This window comes from Musca domestica, unplaced genomic scaffold, assembly GCF_030504385.1.
Source record: "Musca domestica strain aabys unplaced genomic scaffold, Musca_domestica.polishedcontigs.V.1.1 69, whole genome shotgun sequence".
In the NCBI taxonomy this organism is placed as follows: Eukaryota; Metazoa; Arthropoda; class Insecta; order Diptera; family Muscidae; genus Musca; species Musca domestica.
Window position 1 is genome coordinate 78,665 of NW_026712380.1, and position 16,940 is coordinate 95,604.

Here is a 16,940-nt window from a genome sequence, read left to right on the forward strand (position 1 = left end):
TAAATACAGTTGTTTTCTTTTGGTGAAGCAAATGGCAAACCTATAGATTCTTGCAGGTTCTGGAACAGAGGAATTGTTTCAATTGTCAAAGTTGAAAATGTTTAATTTTGAAATTTTGCACGTCCGACGCATTTGGGCAACTCTCATATAAATACATTATTTTTACTTGGGTTTTCCCTTTATGATATCGGAAAAATGGCAAACCTATAGATTCTTACAGGTTCTGGAACAGAGGAATTGTTTTAATTGTCAAAGTTGAAAATGTTTAATTTGAAATTTTGTACGTCCGACGCATTTGGGCAACTCTCATATAAATACATTTGTTTTACTTGGGTGGTGAAAAACGTCGATCAAGTACGTCAGATTATAATGAATTATATTCTTTCTTTATGGTATGTTACAAAATATTACATGCCAAACTGCGCATGTCTCATAACCTTAATCCTAACATGTATCATAACCTTAATCCTTACATTAGTATTTTTTTTTAATATAAGTAGATTTTTATATGTTTTTTTATACGACGTCAATTTGAGTTAGTATGATATGCGTTTTTTAACAAATTTTAATAAGTTTTCATTCAAAAATTTCCATTCCAAAATTGGTTTGACAGTTCATTGTCCCAGCAGCTGTGTCGCGACTACCTATATTCTTCTACCATGGATACAACCATGGTACAATAAAAAGGTAGAGTAGAGCTCCCAGCTGATTACAATTTTTTTCTAAGTGTGCCCGACTTCTGCCAATTTTGTGTATGTATTTGTTGTTTTGAAAAATAACAACAAAATATTTTCAAAATCAATGATTGGAAGAAACTTAAATTTCGGGGAGTGTATTAATAATATTAACGAGATTTACCAAGGAATTGAAAGATTGAACACTTAGGATCATATTTTTGAGGGAACATCCAGGCATTTCATTCATCTTTCGCGTTATTTGACTCTTTTTAGAAATGAACAAAAAATATCAAATAAATGAAAACAACTTGTTGCCTATAATTTTGAATAATTTTGACAGGAAACGGGCATAGCCTCAGGGCTGTATTTCTGCAGTTTTACGAAGCTGTTCTACCTCCTTATTGTATCATGGATACAACTAATAATTTATCTGCAAAAGCAACTCCAAATTTGGTCGATGGTGTGTACCTCACTTGACAATATTAACTGACATATCGGCAAACATCGATTTTTGGTTAAGAATTCCCACTCCATGAAAAATGTGTTGCCAACCTTCACGATCAGAGATGGGACTGCACAAGGGATACACTAAAATATATGCTTTGTGTTCTATTTGTTTTTAATTTAAAAACATGTATAGGCCGACAAAATATTATTACTAAGTTTATGGGCTATAAGTTTATAAAAAATTCAATTTTTATCTGCCAAAAAACCCAGTTTTTACTAAAACTTCTCCAGTATTTCGCATTTTTCTTCAACTCATCCTTTAAGTCTATCATTGCAGATTTATACCATCCATAAGACTTTGTTAGCGTTCCGATGCAATTTTTCTTAGATGTCAGCATTCAAGATTTCTAAAGTTCGGTTTTACACAACGAATTGCTATAACATGCCCCATTTTTTCCTAATTTAAACACAGGAATATTGAAAGTAAACTCTAGGCTACGAGATTTACCCAGGTTTCATTGTTTTATTACATCCTCGAAACAAAAGCGATTAAATTAAAATTATGCAATTCATTTATTATATACAGTTAAAATTATAAAAAAACGAAACAAATTCATCATCTTCATTAAAAACAAAATGATTGAATGTATGGATAAGTAACTATTATATACTATAGCTTACTTGGCTAAAGACTGTAGACGTTTTCGTTCAGCCAAACGAAATGCATTTCTTTCAGATGGTGTCATACCAACTGGCAAGCGTAAAACATCAGCTTTATTAATATAATCCGTTGGATTATAGCTGGGAACGTGCGGATCATCGTCCCACGATTCGGATGATTCTACGAACTCGCCACCTACTATGGTAACATCACTAGCAATGCTTGTGCACAAACTACGATGAGTTGAATCACTTTCACAGAAAGTGCGATCAATTGAAGAGCTCAGGCCGACCACAGGTGCAGGACGGTTGCGGAAGTTTTCAAACGATTTACGATCAAAACAATTTGATAAATGCCACTGAAAAGAAAATTATCTGGCTTAACTCTAGTTTAGTAAAAACTCTTCAATTTTTTCGAAAATTTTTTCAGTGGTAGGTATTTTAACCATGATCCCGGGAAACTATTTTTTTCTTGGGGGACGGACCTGGGACCCCAGATTTTTGACCCGAAAGTCCGGGTTCAAGACCCCGACTAGACCCGGATCCACTTACCCGATATAGACAATATGGGTATCGTTGGAAAGCTTATGAAAATACCTATCCAACAAGTGGTCACATGATGGGGTAAGATGTTACGGTTCGGAAGTTATAGTCAAATTATCGACTTTTTGGACCCGGATTTTTTATAAAACCCCCAAAAAGTCAAAAAAGGGTCCATTATGGGGGACAACAAAATTGATGCCAAATTATAGCTGACACTTTTACCTTTCCAAAATGCTACAATTTGTGCTAATACCTTCACTGAGTCCAGAGATATGGGTCTTTCCATCCGCATAACCCGATTCTAACCAGTTCATTAAAACTATGTTTTCAATAAAAAATGGTATATTTTGCGTAAGAATGAAGTTCAGAAATCTTTGGTCCGCGTTAGCCGGTGTAGGACATACCCAGAGGAGAAAATCTCAAGCCCCGGCCGAAGGCCGGCTACTTACAAAAAGTATCCGATTTAGAAAACTTTGGTTCGCGTTAGCCGGTGTGGGACATACCCAGAGGAGAAAATCTCAAGCCCCGGCCGAAGGCCGGCTATTTACAAAAAGTGTCAAATTTAGAAAACTTTGGTTTGCGTTAGCCGGTGTGGGAAATACCCAGAGGAGAAAATCACAAGCCCCGGCCGAAGGCCGTCTATATACAAAAAGTGTCAAATTTAGGAAACTTTGGTTCGCGTTAGCCGGTTTAGGACATACCCAGAGGAGAAAATCACAAGCCCCGGCCGAAGGCCGGCTACTTACAAAAGGTATCCAATTTAGAAAACTTTGGTTCGCGTTAGCCGGTGTAGGACATACCTAGAGGAGAAAATCTCAAGTCCCGGCCGAAGGCCGGCTATTTGCAAAAAGTGCCGAAATTATGAACCTTTTGTTCGCGTTAGCCGGTGTCGGACATACCCATAGGTGAAAATCTCAAGCCCCGGCCGAAGGCCGGCTATTTACAAAAAGAGCCAAATTTAGAAAACTTTTGTTATTCCGACGACTGCTACGCGAAATAAACACTTTTTTTTATTAAAAACATCATTTTAATGAACTGGTTAGAATCGGGTTATGCGGATGGAAAGACCCATATCTCTGGACCTGAAAAAGGTATTAGCACAAATTGTAGCATTTTTGAAAGGTAAGAGTGTCAGCTATAATTTGGAAACAATTTTGTTGACCCCCATAATGGACCCTTTTTTGACTTTTTGGGGGTTTTATAAAAAATCCGGGTCCAAAAAATCGATAATTTGACTATAACTTCCGAACCATGACAACTTACCCCTTCATGTGACCACTTGTTGGATAGGTATTTCCATAAGCTTTCAATCGATCGATATTGTCTATATCGGGTAAGTGGATCCGGGTCCAGGTGGTCTTGATCCCGGACTTTCGGGTCAAAAATCTGGGGTCCCGGGTCCGTCCCCCAAGAAAAAAATAGTTTCCCGGGATCAGGGTAAAAATACCTACCTCTGGAAAAAATTTCGAAAAAATCTAAGAGTTTTTACTAAACTAGAGTTGTTCCAATTATCTTATTCCCTGTGTAATATATATGTGTTTTAATTTACCTCCAATTCTACTTTGTTCACGCGATGAGTAACATTAAAGGGGCATGTAACTACCTCGGCCTTGGGATGATTTTTGCGACAGCGCACCAAATGAACTTGAAAACGTTTGCGCATAATCATATGGGAAATTTCATACGGACACTGGAGTAGCTCTGTTTCGGAACCAACAGCACTTTCAGGAACACTCATTGTAAGTGGGAGTCCTTTTTTGAAATCCTCAAATTCCAGAAATCGAGCTCCGAGCAGAAATACAGCAAGCAGCAAGAGAAATTAGAAGTAGTGTTGCCAATTACGAATAATTTAGCTCTATGAACTTTTTTTGGGGCTTGGACACACAGCAAGTTTAAAGAAACACAGAATTGTTGCTCTCATGGCACAATAACAAAAGGTATAACAAAGCTACCCCATAAATACAATTTTGTTCTTATGGTGCCCTTATTCTTTCATATATACACATTTTGTGTATTGTTTTGAATTAAAACAAAACAATAATTTGAAATTATTATGTTGCGTATTTAAATGTCTATTTGAGACTATAAGACTCCTTCACAGAGTTGCACCACGGTTGGTCTTTTCCAGAACCTGCAAGAATCTTCTAGTTTTGCATTTTTTTCGATATCATAAAGGAAAAATCGGGCATCATAGTAAAAACTTTTACATTCTTGTAGCTCTAAAACACAGCATGTGATAGATAATAGATCTATGAACAATTTTTCGCTTATACAATTTTACAGGTGACATTTTTTACAAAAGTTTTTATGTCACAATTTCCTAGATATAGGGCCTATTGTTGTATTCCCGTACATTTTTGCTATGTTCCAAAATTGCAAGAGTGTAAAAGTGTTTACTACGATAACCGATTTTTCCTCTATGATAACGAAAAAAATACACAATTAGTATATTCTTGCAGGTTCTGCAACAGGTCATTTAAATGTGAAACTAGTAACATTTTCGCTCTGAGAGAGCTGCTTTGCTCAGAAAGTACGGGAATGGAGAATATTAAATATGTCTAAAAATTGTCTATTTTTGCAATTTTTTCGATTTCATTAAGGGAACATCGGTTATCGCGTGGTACAATGAAGACAAGGTAAACTAAATTTTGAAAAATTGCAAGCATAGAGGTCTATTTGTTTGGCTTGTAATGTCAAAATTAGTATCAGAACAATCAAAAAACCAAACTTGTTGCGTTGATTTTGAATAATAAATTGAAAATCGTGAAAAATGAATGGAAAATGTTGACCATTTTTTTCAAAAACATATTTTTTGAACAATTTTCTATTATTAAAATAAAAAAAAAATAATATAATATCGTATAATAGCCCTACCTTGATTTTATTGTACCATGGGTTACCGTAGTAAAAACTTTCATATTCTTGTAGTTCTGTATATGTTTTTATTAAAACAGAAAAATAAAATAAATAATCCAACAATAACTTTTGCTCTGTTCCAGAACTTGCAAGAATCTACTAGTTTTGCAATTTTCTCCGATATCATAAAGGAAAATTGGTTATCGCAGTAAAAAGTTTCACATTCTTGCAGTTCTGGAACAGACCATTTAATTTCACTTTAAAATGTAAAGTTTACTCTCGAAAGTTAACGATTTTTGTCGCTAATAAAGAAAAACATTTGACAAAGGACAGGGGTAAAAATGCGACAAGAGTAAAAAAAACAGAAAATAATTGTTTTTATATTTTGCCACATTGGACCGCTAAGTTGACATTTTTTATTTTATTTTAAGATAAACCTTCCATAAAAGTTATCTATTGCCATGTTTACGTTAGAACTTTTTGTAGGGTTAACCTACTTTGAGAGGATTTATTTGAAGTAAAAGTAATAGATATGACAATTTAAATCTAAATCCAGTGGGTTAACCCTCATATATATAAACGTACTTTATGTTAAAAAAATAAAGTATAAAAAATATATTAAAATATATATTTTAATTTTTTCTTCAATTTATTAGTTTTTTTTCAAACTAAATCCACTCGCGTTGCCAATTTTTTCATTACCTATGTTATTGTGCCCTGAAGTTAGTTGCAGTTGATTTTTGACAACCCCATCTGTCATGTGAAGTTGGCCGTATTTCGACCTTTTCTTTGTGTCGCTCTTTCTTCTGCGGTCTTTCGATCCAAGATGGTAGGAATTATTTATATATTGTGTAAATTTTTTAAATCTTGAAAATTCTAAGCCATCACCAATGGAAATTATGTGAAAATGCAAGCAAAATGTAAAATATGAACGAAATTGTAAAATGTATGGAATGTTTTGTGATATATGACAGAATTTATCTGTGTAAATAATGTCCGAAAGTGAGCATTGAGTTGTGGTGGAATGAAACAATTTGGATGTTTCTGTGTTTACAATATCTAGTGATGGTTTTGAACTCCAACAGGATTTAAAAAGTGCTTCAATTAGAGAAAACTATAATTTGGAATATTTTATTAATTTTGTGTTTTTTTCTTGCGAATTTTACAGACGAAAGGTACATCCAGCTTTGGTAAACGCCATAATAAGACGCACACTTTGTGCCGTCGTTGCGGTCGCTCCTCCTACCACATCCAAAAGTCAACTTGCGCTCAATGCGGTTATCCCGCTGCTAAGTTGCGCTCCTGTAAGTATTTTAACCTGCAAAATCTTGTCAGAAATAATGGAAAAGCAAAATATCAAGCTAAATTTATGTTCAATTCAATATGTAAATTATTTGTGGTTACTAAAGTAAAAAATCACGGAATTTGCTTTTTCATTGCCTGTGTTTTGAAGATCTTAGTTTTTACCATAGCTTTTGGTCCCAAGCACACAGGCAGATCAAAACAAACATTACAACATTAATGTATTAAAGGATACTTTCATCTAATAATCATTTGTGTGTTTGGACATATTCACTCCTTTAATATGATTTTCAAGAATCTTTCGACTAATTTTGTGATTTTGTTTTTTACAGACAACTGGTCCATCAAGGCCAAGAGGAGGAAGACCACTGGTACCGGCCGCATGCGTCACTTGAAGGTTGTCCGTAGACGTTTCCGCAACGGCTTCCGTGAAGGTACCCAAGCCAAACCCAAGAAGGCCACCCAAGCTAAATAGATACCATGTATCTAAATAGTTGGTCGATGTTGTGGATTGACGTCTAATTTCAACAAAAAAGTCACCTTCGTCTTTTTTTATTAAAATATTTTGTATGTTTCCAGTTTGTTTACTGGATAAAGCTACTGTAAAGATAATGTGAATATGTTTGAGAAAAGAATAAAAAACAACTGTTGTGACAACAAGTGAATGTGTTATACAATTGGATCAAAGTGGATAACTAAGATTGGAGACCATAAGAAGAGTTCATATTATTAAACACAAGAGAAATTATGAAGCCGACATACATATTAAGGAGAACAAATAATTTGTTTTAATAGTTATTAATGAATTATGAACGAAACACTGCATGTTTTCTTTTTGCCGAGTCTTGTCCTTGTTATAATCGTCGCGCTGACCAGGGCTGGGTTTAAGCCGCAAGAATTGTGGTCCTCTGACGTCTATGTTTGAACGAAAAATAAATTATCATCGTTCTCAATGGCAAAAATTTAAATTTTTATAAGGTTTTAGTTTACATAGCTAGCTATGTTATAAATCGTTTATAGTTAACCAAAATTTGAGTTTTATGAGACATACGTTAAATACACCCTCACAGAGCGGATTTCGGCAAAAAGCTTCAATAAGAACGTCTTATTACATCAATAGACCAGAGCAAATCTATATCCATTTACATAGATAATGCCCAAAACACATATAGAACTTTAAATTGCAACATTTGTTTGGTATAGCTCGAAATATGAGACCTTATCATGTATATATTATAGATCATAATATAATTCTAAGTCGACTTTGGAATGGGTTTCGTCAATTTGTACGATCAAGAAAAAGTTCACATTATTCTATGTAAAGTTTTAAAACTAATATGCTTGGATAGTTGATATTTTTTTGATCGGTCTACTTTAACAATACCTTGCACATTTTGAAGATTTCAACAAGTAGATTCTTGCAGGTTCTGGGAGAGAGCATTTACATTAGAACTTTTTGTGGGACTTACCATGTTAACGTTAGGACTTCTTGTTGGGTTAACCCACGGTACAATAAAATTTTTATTTTATTGTTTTTATTTTCTTGGCTTAACATGTAAACATTATTTGTTTATGTATGTGTATTCTTTTCAAAAATAAAAAAATTGTCCAGAAATGGGCTGTTCCAGAACTGCAAGAATGTAAAAGTTTCAACGACGATAACCGATTTTCCCTTTATGATATCGAAGAAAATTGCAAAACAAGTAGATTTCTGCATGTACTGCAACAGAGCAAAAATATTCAAAATTCGAGTGTTTTCAAAATGCTTATTACAACGCAAGCATCGACAATGTCTTCAGCTTTTTGTAGCGAAATAAGTCTTTAGAGATATATAGAACATGATTTTGAAAAGACATTTTGACCTTTCATTCAGTTTTCGCGGTTTCAGTTATTTATTCAAAATCAAAACTGAAATTACAGGCCAAACAGTATTTTTTTGTTGTTGTTGTTGTTGTTGTAGCAGTAGTGCATGTGTGTGTTTGTGTTCTGCTAATCTGGTTCCAGCTCCAGGTTTAGAAATTCGGCTACTTTAACGGGCTGTAGCCAGAGATCCTCTGGAGTGAGTTGGGTAGGTTTGGCTGAGCAATTAAAAAGGTGTAGCGTATTGTGCGGGCCTGTATCGCACGCCGGGCAGGCGTCACGCACATCTTCATCAATTCGTGCCCAATACGAATTGAGGCGACTACACCATCCTGAACGTAATTGCGCCAAAACTACCCTGGTTTGTCTAGGCAGCTGACGTTCTTCGGCTGCAATGGATGGGGGGTGGACTCCGAGGACGGCAGTATTTTTTTTTTTTTTTTACAGAATACAGCAGTATTTTTTTGTATTTTTTTTCAATGTTAGGAATTACCTGAATACATTGTTTTCTTATGGTAGCCTTTGGTCTGTTCCAGAACAGCAAAAATGTAAAAGTTTTTACTACGATAATAAATGATAAATTATCACTTTATGATATCGAAAAAAATTGCAAAAATTAATCCTTGCAGGTTCTTGAACACTTGTTATGTCTGTTGAAATTTAAATTTTACAGCTAACCAATGTGGCTACAATTTAAGTTTTTCTTTTTTACACGTTTTCTTATACGACGCCACTCATAGGTTGTTACGATATGCATTTTTCAAAAATTTAAACGAATTTGAATATTTTTCATTCAAAATTTTCAATTTCTCAATTGGTTTGACAGACCATTGTCCCAGCACACAGCTGCTGATGACTTCCTGTATTCTTCTACCATGTTCATGTTGAAGGGTATAAAACTTCAACCCGGTTTATTAATACAGAAGTGTGCACTTGGTAGAAGAATACAGGTAGATGCATCAAAGCTTGGGAGTATTCATGGTATAAGAATATAGGTAGACTCGTCGACACAGCTGCTGGGACAATGATTGACAGTTCATTGTCAATTTTGGAATTGAAAATGTTGAATGACAAATTATTTAAATTTGTAAAAATTGTTGAAAAACGCGAATTATAATAGCCTTCGAATGACATAGTATAAGAAAACATATAAAAATCTACTTATATTTGAAAAAACTTTTGAATTTTATTGATATATCAATGCTCCCAAGCGTTGATGCATCTACCTGTATTCTTCTGCCATGGGAGTATTGATATGTCAAAAATTTTAAAATGTTTTTCCAAAAATAAGTAGAAAAGTAGAAAAATAAGTTTTCCTATACGACACCAATTTTTACAAACTTTAATAATTTTTCATTCAATACTTTCAATTTCAAAATTGGTTTGACAGTTCATTGTCCCAGCAGCTGCGTCTACCTTTATTCTTCTACCATGACTGTGCAAGACCTATGGACTTGTTCAAATATGCCAATTTGAATGTCAACAATTTTCTGTCACAGTGAAAGAAATATTTCGTACATTTTCGACAACAAACGTTAAAAAAAACTCAACCTTATTTGCTTTACTTCTCGGCAAACAACAAAAATTGTAAATGTCTTAAATTTTTTCCTTTTTTAAACTGAATCGCAATAACGTATTTGACAGCCAAACTTTGTAGTGAGGTTAGTATACTGTGTAATTTGTTTATGGACCATGGATGTGTCAAAAAGTGTACCTTTGAAAAATGTAAAAAAAAATGGTAATACATTTTTCATGACTCTGCATGGTCTACTTCAAAACAAATCTGTATCATAATTTCATATTGAACAGAATCAATTTAATTTTGTTGAGTTTTATGATATCTACACATATTTGAGAAAAGAACACAATTTTAACTAAATAATTAGATAGCAAATACTCCAAATGGGAAATACAAGTGTCTAACGAATTTCATAAACGTAACGTACTACACTCACATAGAGTACTTGTCGAGTAATCACAACAATGAATGGCAAACAAATACAACTCTTCATTAAAGCTCTCGTCGTTCGTCCACAATTATGCAGCGCTGTATAAAAATCAAAAGTCACTTGTAACCGTAAATTTTGGGAGGACACAACTCCTTTCGTTTCAATATTTTTGTGAATTAAATAAGTTAAATTAAGAAAAATAAAGTCGTTGTATGTTTAACGGTCGGTAATGTTTGTGTTGTGTGTTATCCGCGTGAGAGAATATAAATTCGCCCAGTATTTTGCTTTCTATTGGAATGTGAATGTCATTGTTGCGCATCCATTCATTTTTCCCGCGTTTTTAATGTAAATGTCTAATTAGAATGCACCCAAAGGAAGGGCAGTAAAGGTTTTACTTCCATTAAAATAAAGTGAAAAAGTTTGCACCTCTCCCTACGTAATTTTTGAGTGTGTTTTTTTTATTAAAATCAAAAAGAAAAGTTGTTAGTTTTTAGAGTTTTTAATCATAATTGTCAATAAAATAAATTAGTAATGAAAAAGTTAGAAGTCGTGTTTATTTCGTGTTCGGAGTGCTAAAAGAAACATGCCCAACTTTCGCTTTTGGTTCTGTTTTTCCGCGCTTTTATTGTAAATGTTTGATTAAAAATTACTTCCTACGTGATAAAAAACTATGAATTCTTTTAGTTTCTCCGTATCGTGAGTTGTATATTCAGAATACAGCGTTTATTATCAGAAACTTTTAATTAAGGATCTGTGAATCTTCTCTATCCAAGCTATGACAAATTTAAGATCCATCCCTATTATTAGATTGAAGATATGTGGTGAACTATATTTGACTTTTAGGAAAATCATGGATGCATCGCTTTCATAAAAGCCAAAGAGCCAACCTAACTTATGTTTGATTTATCTGTTATTCGAGTGTGAGATTAGTACTTCGTCCAAAATTGTGTTATCTATTGAAATGTGAAAGCAGTATTTGCTTATCGAATCATTTTTAGCGTTATAATGTAAAAATCTAATTACAAAGTGTTTATCGAGTGAATTCCTTAATTTAAATCAAAATGAAATGTTAATTTTTTTTAATCACAATTGCAAAATAAACGAATTACAGTGAAAATTTGTGTTTCATGTGATGAAAGAAATATGCCAAACTTCCGCTTTCGATTCCTTCGTTCTCGCGATTTTAGTGTAATATTTGTTGTTGGAGATGGAATTAATATTAAATGTCAACATTGAAATCTTAACGAAAGCTGCGTCGGTAGATTACCATCTTTATTATCTGAAAATGTTATAACCAATTCGATGGTTCTGTGAATGTTCTCTATACGAACTGTGATAAATTAAGTGCAATATTCGAGCCATATGGCTGTTAACAGGCATATTTTTTAACTCAGAACATGATGGCTATTAATAAACATAATATTAAACTCCGAATGGGATGAACTCCACTTGACTTTAACAAAAATCCAGTTCAAGATGCATCCGTATTAGATAGACAAAAGGGCCATGACCAGCCAAAACGGTAAGTTATTATTTAATTTTTTTTTTTTTTTTAACTAATAATAATGTATATATGTATGTAACTATTTGACATCTGATATGATGCCCATACCCCATTCTATATAGTTGTCCTGTTGTCTAAATGGAATAAATTGCGTGCTTTTTTTCAGTTTGTGTACCCATGTAAAGGTTCCCTTAATTTTCGTTTTGCAATAAACGAAAACCTCTTAAAATGAGGAACCATTGACATTAATATACCGTGCAACGATGCCAAGCTGCCTATGCATCTCCATTATTTATAGGGAACTCTACTGTCATAGTCCCGTCCAAAAAGGGTTAAATGTAAGACTATGCATCCAAATCTCCGAAATATAAACATTTTGACAATTTTTGTATATTCTATATGCTATGCGGATATAGTAATTCTTGGAAGACATAATGATATTTATCATAGTTGGTTTGCCAATGACGATTTTGTTTGCATTTTTTTGACTTCATTCGTAAAACATGGGAAGCATGTTATAAGGAATGTATTTTAGTAGACCATGTTCCGTATTCTCTCTTTATTTCTTGACTCATGATGTTTGTGTCTTTGGCATCCCTATCCAATTCAGAGAGCTCAGTCCTGGCTACTTCTTTTGTGTAGCTTTTAATATCTTGTACTGATGCCAGTATCTGGTATAATATTTATATGATCTCTTTGGCGAATTAAGTTTAACCATATTTGGATTCGTTTTAGCCATGTCCGTCTGTCTGTGGGCAAGATAACTCTCAAAGGGAATATCGGATTTGGTCCTTGGCACATAGTAATATATTTATCAAACTTATATCGAGTTAAGAGATGGACAATATCGATTCATGCCTCTGGTACCTCCCTCACAAAAGATCAAAAATATGCTAAAAATACAAATCTCAAATTGAGGTATGGGAGTCACCAATATTTTTCAGACTTGGTATATCGTCATTTGTATGTCCTCCTCCATGCAAAGAAGGGTATATTAAATTGGCCATTCCGTTTGTAACACCTACATAAAGCGGAAGTGCGCCCTAGGAAGATCATATTTTCGTGGTCAGCGTTAAATTCTAAGTTGACTAAAGGATGTCCGTATGCTTGTTTGTACGAAATCAAATTACAACCCATATTATGTGACGTATAGCTTTAAAAGTTGGCATAATAACTTTCATTGTGCCTAGGATTATTGGCATTGAAAATGGTCCACTCCTATTAGTCTTCGAGTACCTAAACCTTCAACGGTAATATCTAAAATCCATGTTCGATTTTCTTCAAACTTAGTACATTCCTATATTTCGGAATGTAATACATCGGTCCCCCTTTTTTAGTACTTTTCCAAAATTTCAAAAATTTCGAAAAAAAAAAAGTCAAATATATCTCTTATAAAAAACCATCTGCTCCATATAGTCTGAACTTGGTCCGTTCTAATATTTATATCAAAATTAGGTCAGGTGCGACCATGAAAAATAGTGGCCAATTATAACTTGTAATTTGTGAAGAAAGAGTGAGGAGGACGTGTTACAGAATTTTCAACATTTCGACGAAATTCATTGAAAAATGTTGTGAAGCATTCAAATACTTGAATTACGTTTATACCAATCTATACCAAAACATAAACCGAATCTACAAATGTAGAATATTAATAATTCTTAAAGATTCACATTTTTTACCAACAATTGCAACAACAATTTGCCAACAAAGTTAATAGTTTTTGGACTTTCATTGAATGTCAAACCACAATTTTTTGACTACAAATATGGTAGTCAGATGGGCTTACTGGTCGACCTTATGTAGGCCTTAGTTATTAGTTAATTTTGTAGGCTTTTAGGTATTTATATTTTACTTTTGGAGTAAAAATAAATTTCAAAGAATTTAATCTTGACCGTTTAAAAATTGTAATCCATTGGTTTGGAAATTTGTAATACGAGATATTAAAAAGGGAATGAAAAAAATTAATATAACCTCCATTTTATGGTGGGGTATCAAAATGAACTTCATGAATTTAGGATCCCAAAATCCGTCCCAACTTATTTTGAGAACAGTCTTCAAATCTCAAATGGGAAGTTGATTGGATTTAAATTTTTTATAGAGTAATATTTTTTACATTCATAGGCAGATCCATAGGTAGATCACAAGTTGCTTCTACCAAACTTTTCATTTTATCAATCTAAAATGATCATCGTTCGAAATTTTTCTCGATATCGAATGCAAGAATTTATCCCCTGGACTATAGTTACCCGCACATTGTGAAATATCGTAATTCATTTAGCATGAAAACAATCAACAAACAGTTAACACTTCTTTACTAACCTTTTAAATCTTTTATTTTTATTCTAAAGACGGAATACGCCATAGTTTCTTATTGCGTGAATTACATGTATTTCGTATTGTCATTTATGAAAAACATATTGCTCACAAGATTTCCTAAAAAAAGTAATTTAAGAACACACAAGTATTTTATTTTAATTTTTTCTTTTATTATTATTTAAATTTTACTGTACAAATGTATGGCCTAATTTAAAACAAATGACTAACAAACTCATTAGTTTCGCATGATTAATCATAAAAATAAAATAAAAAATAATACTAGATATGGATGCAAATGCATGATGCAGGTTTGCTTGCTTCGTGCTCAGTGTATGTACAGGAATAGCGTCGATTAATGTGTAATTAATTTAGGACTACCATGTAAAATGCTTAAGAGATGAAGAGGAATATGAACAAATGTGTACAATTAGAATCGTAAAAATAAATCGAATTAAATAGGACTACAACTAAAACAACACTAAACTACATAAATACACAAAATTATACATTTGGATACACCAACAACAATACACTCGACATTCGCAGGCGTATTTTGTTGGGTGCATGGGGGAGTGAGTGTGTGGAAAACTATTCGGAATGCAGATGTTTGCTTGGTGTTGTGATGGTGTCTTTGGAAATGCTACCGTTGGCGATAACTGATTTGGTGTTAGTGGTGTCGGCAGGACCAGAGGCTACAGCGGTTGGGGTGCGTTTTGTGAGCAGTTTTCTAATATTTTGGAAAGGTGCGTCGAACAGCACTGTCAACACAACCGAGGCAATAAATATGCACAAATATTCATTGGTATCAAGCTGTAAGAAAACAAAATGAGGATTTAAGGACCATGTTTAAAATGGAAACTATGAGTGGGTGCTTACCATTATTGAAACGAAATTATAGTAATGATGGACATGACGACGACGTCCTACATTGAAGAAATATGCAGGAAATTGGGTCAAATAAATGGCATATGACAGCTTGGTGGACACTTGGAAACCCTTCCATGAACATAAGTCGGTGATGAAATCTAAAATGATGGTAAGTAATTGAATTAGTTTATGAAAACAAATGAAATAATTAAGTCTTCTTACTTGTATAGCCATTGTGTGAGACAAAGACAACCCAGACAAAGAATATGCACCAAGTAATGGGAACAAATGCTGCATAAATGGCTGAGTGTGTGCTGTTGTATTGGTAACTCATGGAGCCCATGGGAGCTGGACCCAAAAGCGATATCAAGAGTGAAGCAATGGCCACAAACCAACCCCAATATAATTGTGTTTTTGACAACTTAATGCCGCGGCATTTACGCAAGGCAAAGCCCAAGAAAATACCCATGATATAAACGGTGGAACGTAGCGGAGGGAAGGAGTACATACGATCGGCTGTGCGGAATAAACGTTTGATGCTGGAAAGGAGGACAAATGGATAAGAAAACGAAATTAAATTATTAGGAATTTTATACTTACTTGGTACCAAAATAAATGTAATTGGATAGCTCATAGAACACGGTAACATAATAACGTCCAAATGTGGCAATCAAGGCCAAGGCTACCAAGGCCATGGCACCCTTACGTGGCCACTTCCACATGGCGAAAATCATGAAAGGAGCCACGGCAAACAGTTGTGTATCAATGCCCAAGTGATGGGTGTGTGTCAAACACATATTGCTAAAGCCAAAGTAGTTGTGAATGAACAAGAGATTACGCCACCAGTTCTTTTTGCAAATATCAGCATGATGTCCAACAACCAAATTCCATTGAGGTCCTGAGCCCAACATTGGCAAAATGAACGTACAGAAGAGGATAAGAGCACCCAGTGGAGGAACAATGCTGCAAAATAGAAATAAAATAATGGAAATAAGTTGGAAGCATTAGCAAGGGATTTGGAGATAAGCGTTTAAGTTATAGAAAATAATATAATATTGTTATACAGGGTAATATAAAAAAAAACTGCAACAATGTCAAAAGCCATAATTTTTACATTTTTTTTTTAAATTTCATTGAATGAAAGCAAAAAATGTCGGAAACAGCATCAAATTTTAGATTATGTTCAGATTTGTTCGATTTGGTCATCTTTGGCACGAATAATGGCCTTCAAACGGTCAATAAAACCGTCACATGTTACCCGAATGTTGCTCTGCGGTATTTTGGAAAATTCCAGGCGAAGCGCTTGCTTGAGGTGATAGACACTTTGGTATTTTTTAGTGTCAATCTTGCTTTCCAAAATACTCCAGACACAATAGTGCAACGGATTGGTATCCGGAGATTTTGGTGGCCATTGTGCGCTGGAAATAATGAAGCGAGGAACCTCATTTTTTTTTAGCAATTTTTGGGTGGCGCGTGCTGAGTGTAATGGTGCCGAGTCCCGTTGGAATGTCCAAGGTCTGCGACCAAAATGTTTGCGTGCCCAAGGCTTTAATACACCCTTCAGAATATTTTTGCGATAATATTCGGCATTTATTCTGATGACACGGTCAATTAATACGAGCGGATTTTACCTCGGACTCATTTTTCTATATATCTATGAAAAATTAAAAACAATTGATCCTAATAAAGTATTATAACGTAGCACTTTTCTCAAACATTTCATATTGGGGCACAGAGTAATCTAAATATTAAAGCGAGTCTCGAAAAACCAGGACTCTAAGGCGAATAAGAAATGTTCGTATTACCTCTTTTCTTTGTACATTTTTTCTTTGGTACTAAATTACACATTAGAGTTAAATATTCAAAGTTTTTGGTCATGGCATAAACTTCGTATTTTAAAGTGTCCATTAACAATTGAAAAGTTGAATTGAAATTTAATTAAAAAAAAATAATAATAAT

The 16,940-nt window shown here is 33.9% G+C and overlaps 3 protein-coding genes across 3 annotated transcripts in view; 1 reads left to right on the forward strand and 2 right to left on the reverse strand.

The window, feature by feature from the left end:
• Positions 1 to 1,601: 1,601 nt before the first annotated feature.
• LOC131805981 (gametocyte-specific factor 1 homolog) lies at positions 1,602 to 4,167 on the reverse strand. The gene is made up of 2 exons (XM_059129818.1): positions 3,877 to 4,167; positions 1,602 to 2,143 (listed from the first exon to the last, which is right to left on the reverse strand). The coding sequence occupies exons 1-2, from the start codon at positions 4,063 to 4,065 to the stop codon at positions 1,802 to 1,804; spliced, it is 531 nt and encodes a 176-aa protein (XP_058985801.1). The 5' UTR covers positions 4,066 to 4,167; the 3' UTR covers positions 1,602 to 1,801.
• Positions 4,168 to 5,901: 1,734 nt separating this feature from the next.
• LOC131805976 (large ribosomal subunit protein eL37A) lies at positions 5,902 to 7,145 on the forward strand. Its single transcript, XM_059129794.1, has 3 exons — positions 5,902 to 6,012; positions 6,352 to 6,487; positions 6,818 to 7,145. The coding sequence occupies exons 1-3, from the start codon at positions 6,010 to 6,012 to the stop codon at positions 6,958 to 6,960; spliced, it is 282 nt and encodes a 93-aa protein (XP_058985777.1). The 5' UTR covers positions 5,902 to 6,009; the 3' UTR covers positions 6,961 to 7,145.
• A 7,139-nt stretch (positions 7,146 to 14,284) lies between these two features.
• The window catches only part of LOC131800587 (O-acyltransferase like protein-like), a 64,843-nt gene continuing 62,187 nt past the window's right edge, over positions 14,285 to 16,940 (reverse strand). Inside the window, exons 8-11 of the mRNA XM_059129837.1 lie at positions 15,582 to 15,944; positions 15,204 to 15,520; positions 14,991 to 15,139; positions 14,285 to 14,924 (exon numbers count right to left, since the gene is read on the reverse strand). Of these exons, the coding sequence (XP_058985820.1) occupies positions 14,703 to 14,924; positions 14,991 to 15,139; positions 15,204 to 15,520; positions 15,582 to 15,944 (1,051 nt within the window). The 3' untranslated portion in view covers positions 14,285 to 14,702. The remainder of the gene's footprint in view (positions 14,925 to 14,990; positions 15,140 to 15,203; positions 15,521 to 15,581; positions 15,945 to 16,940) is intronic.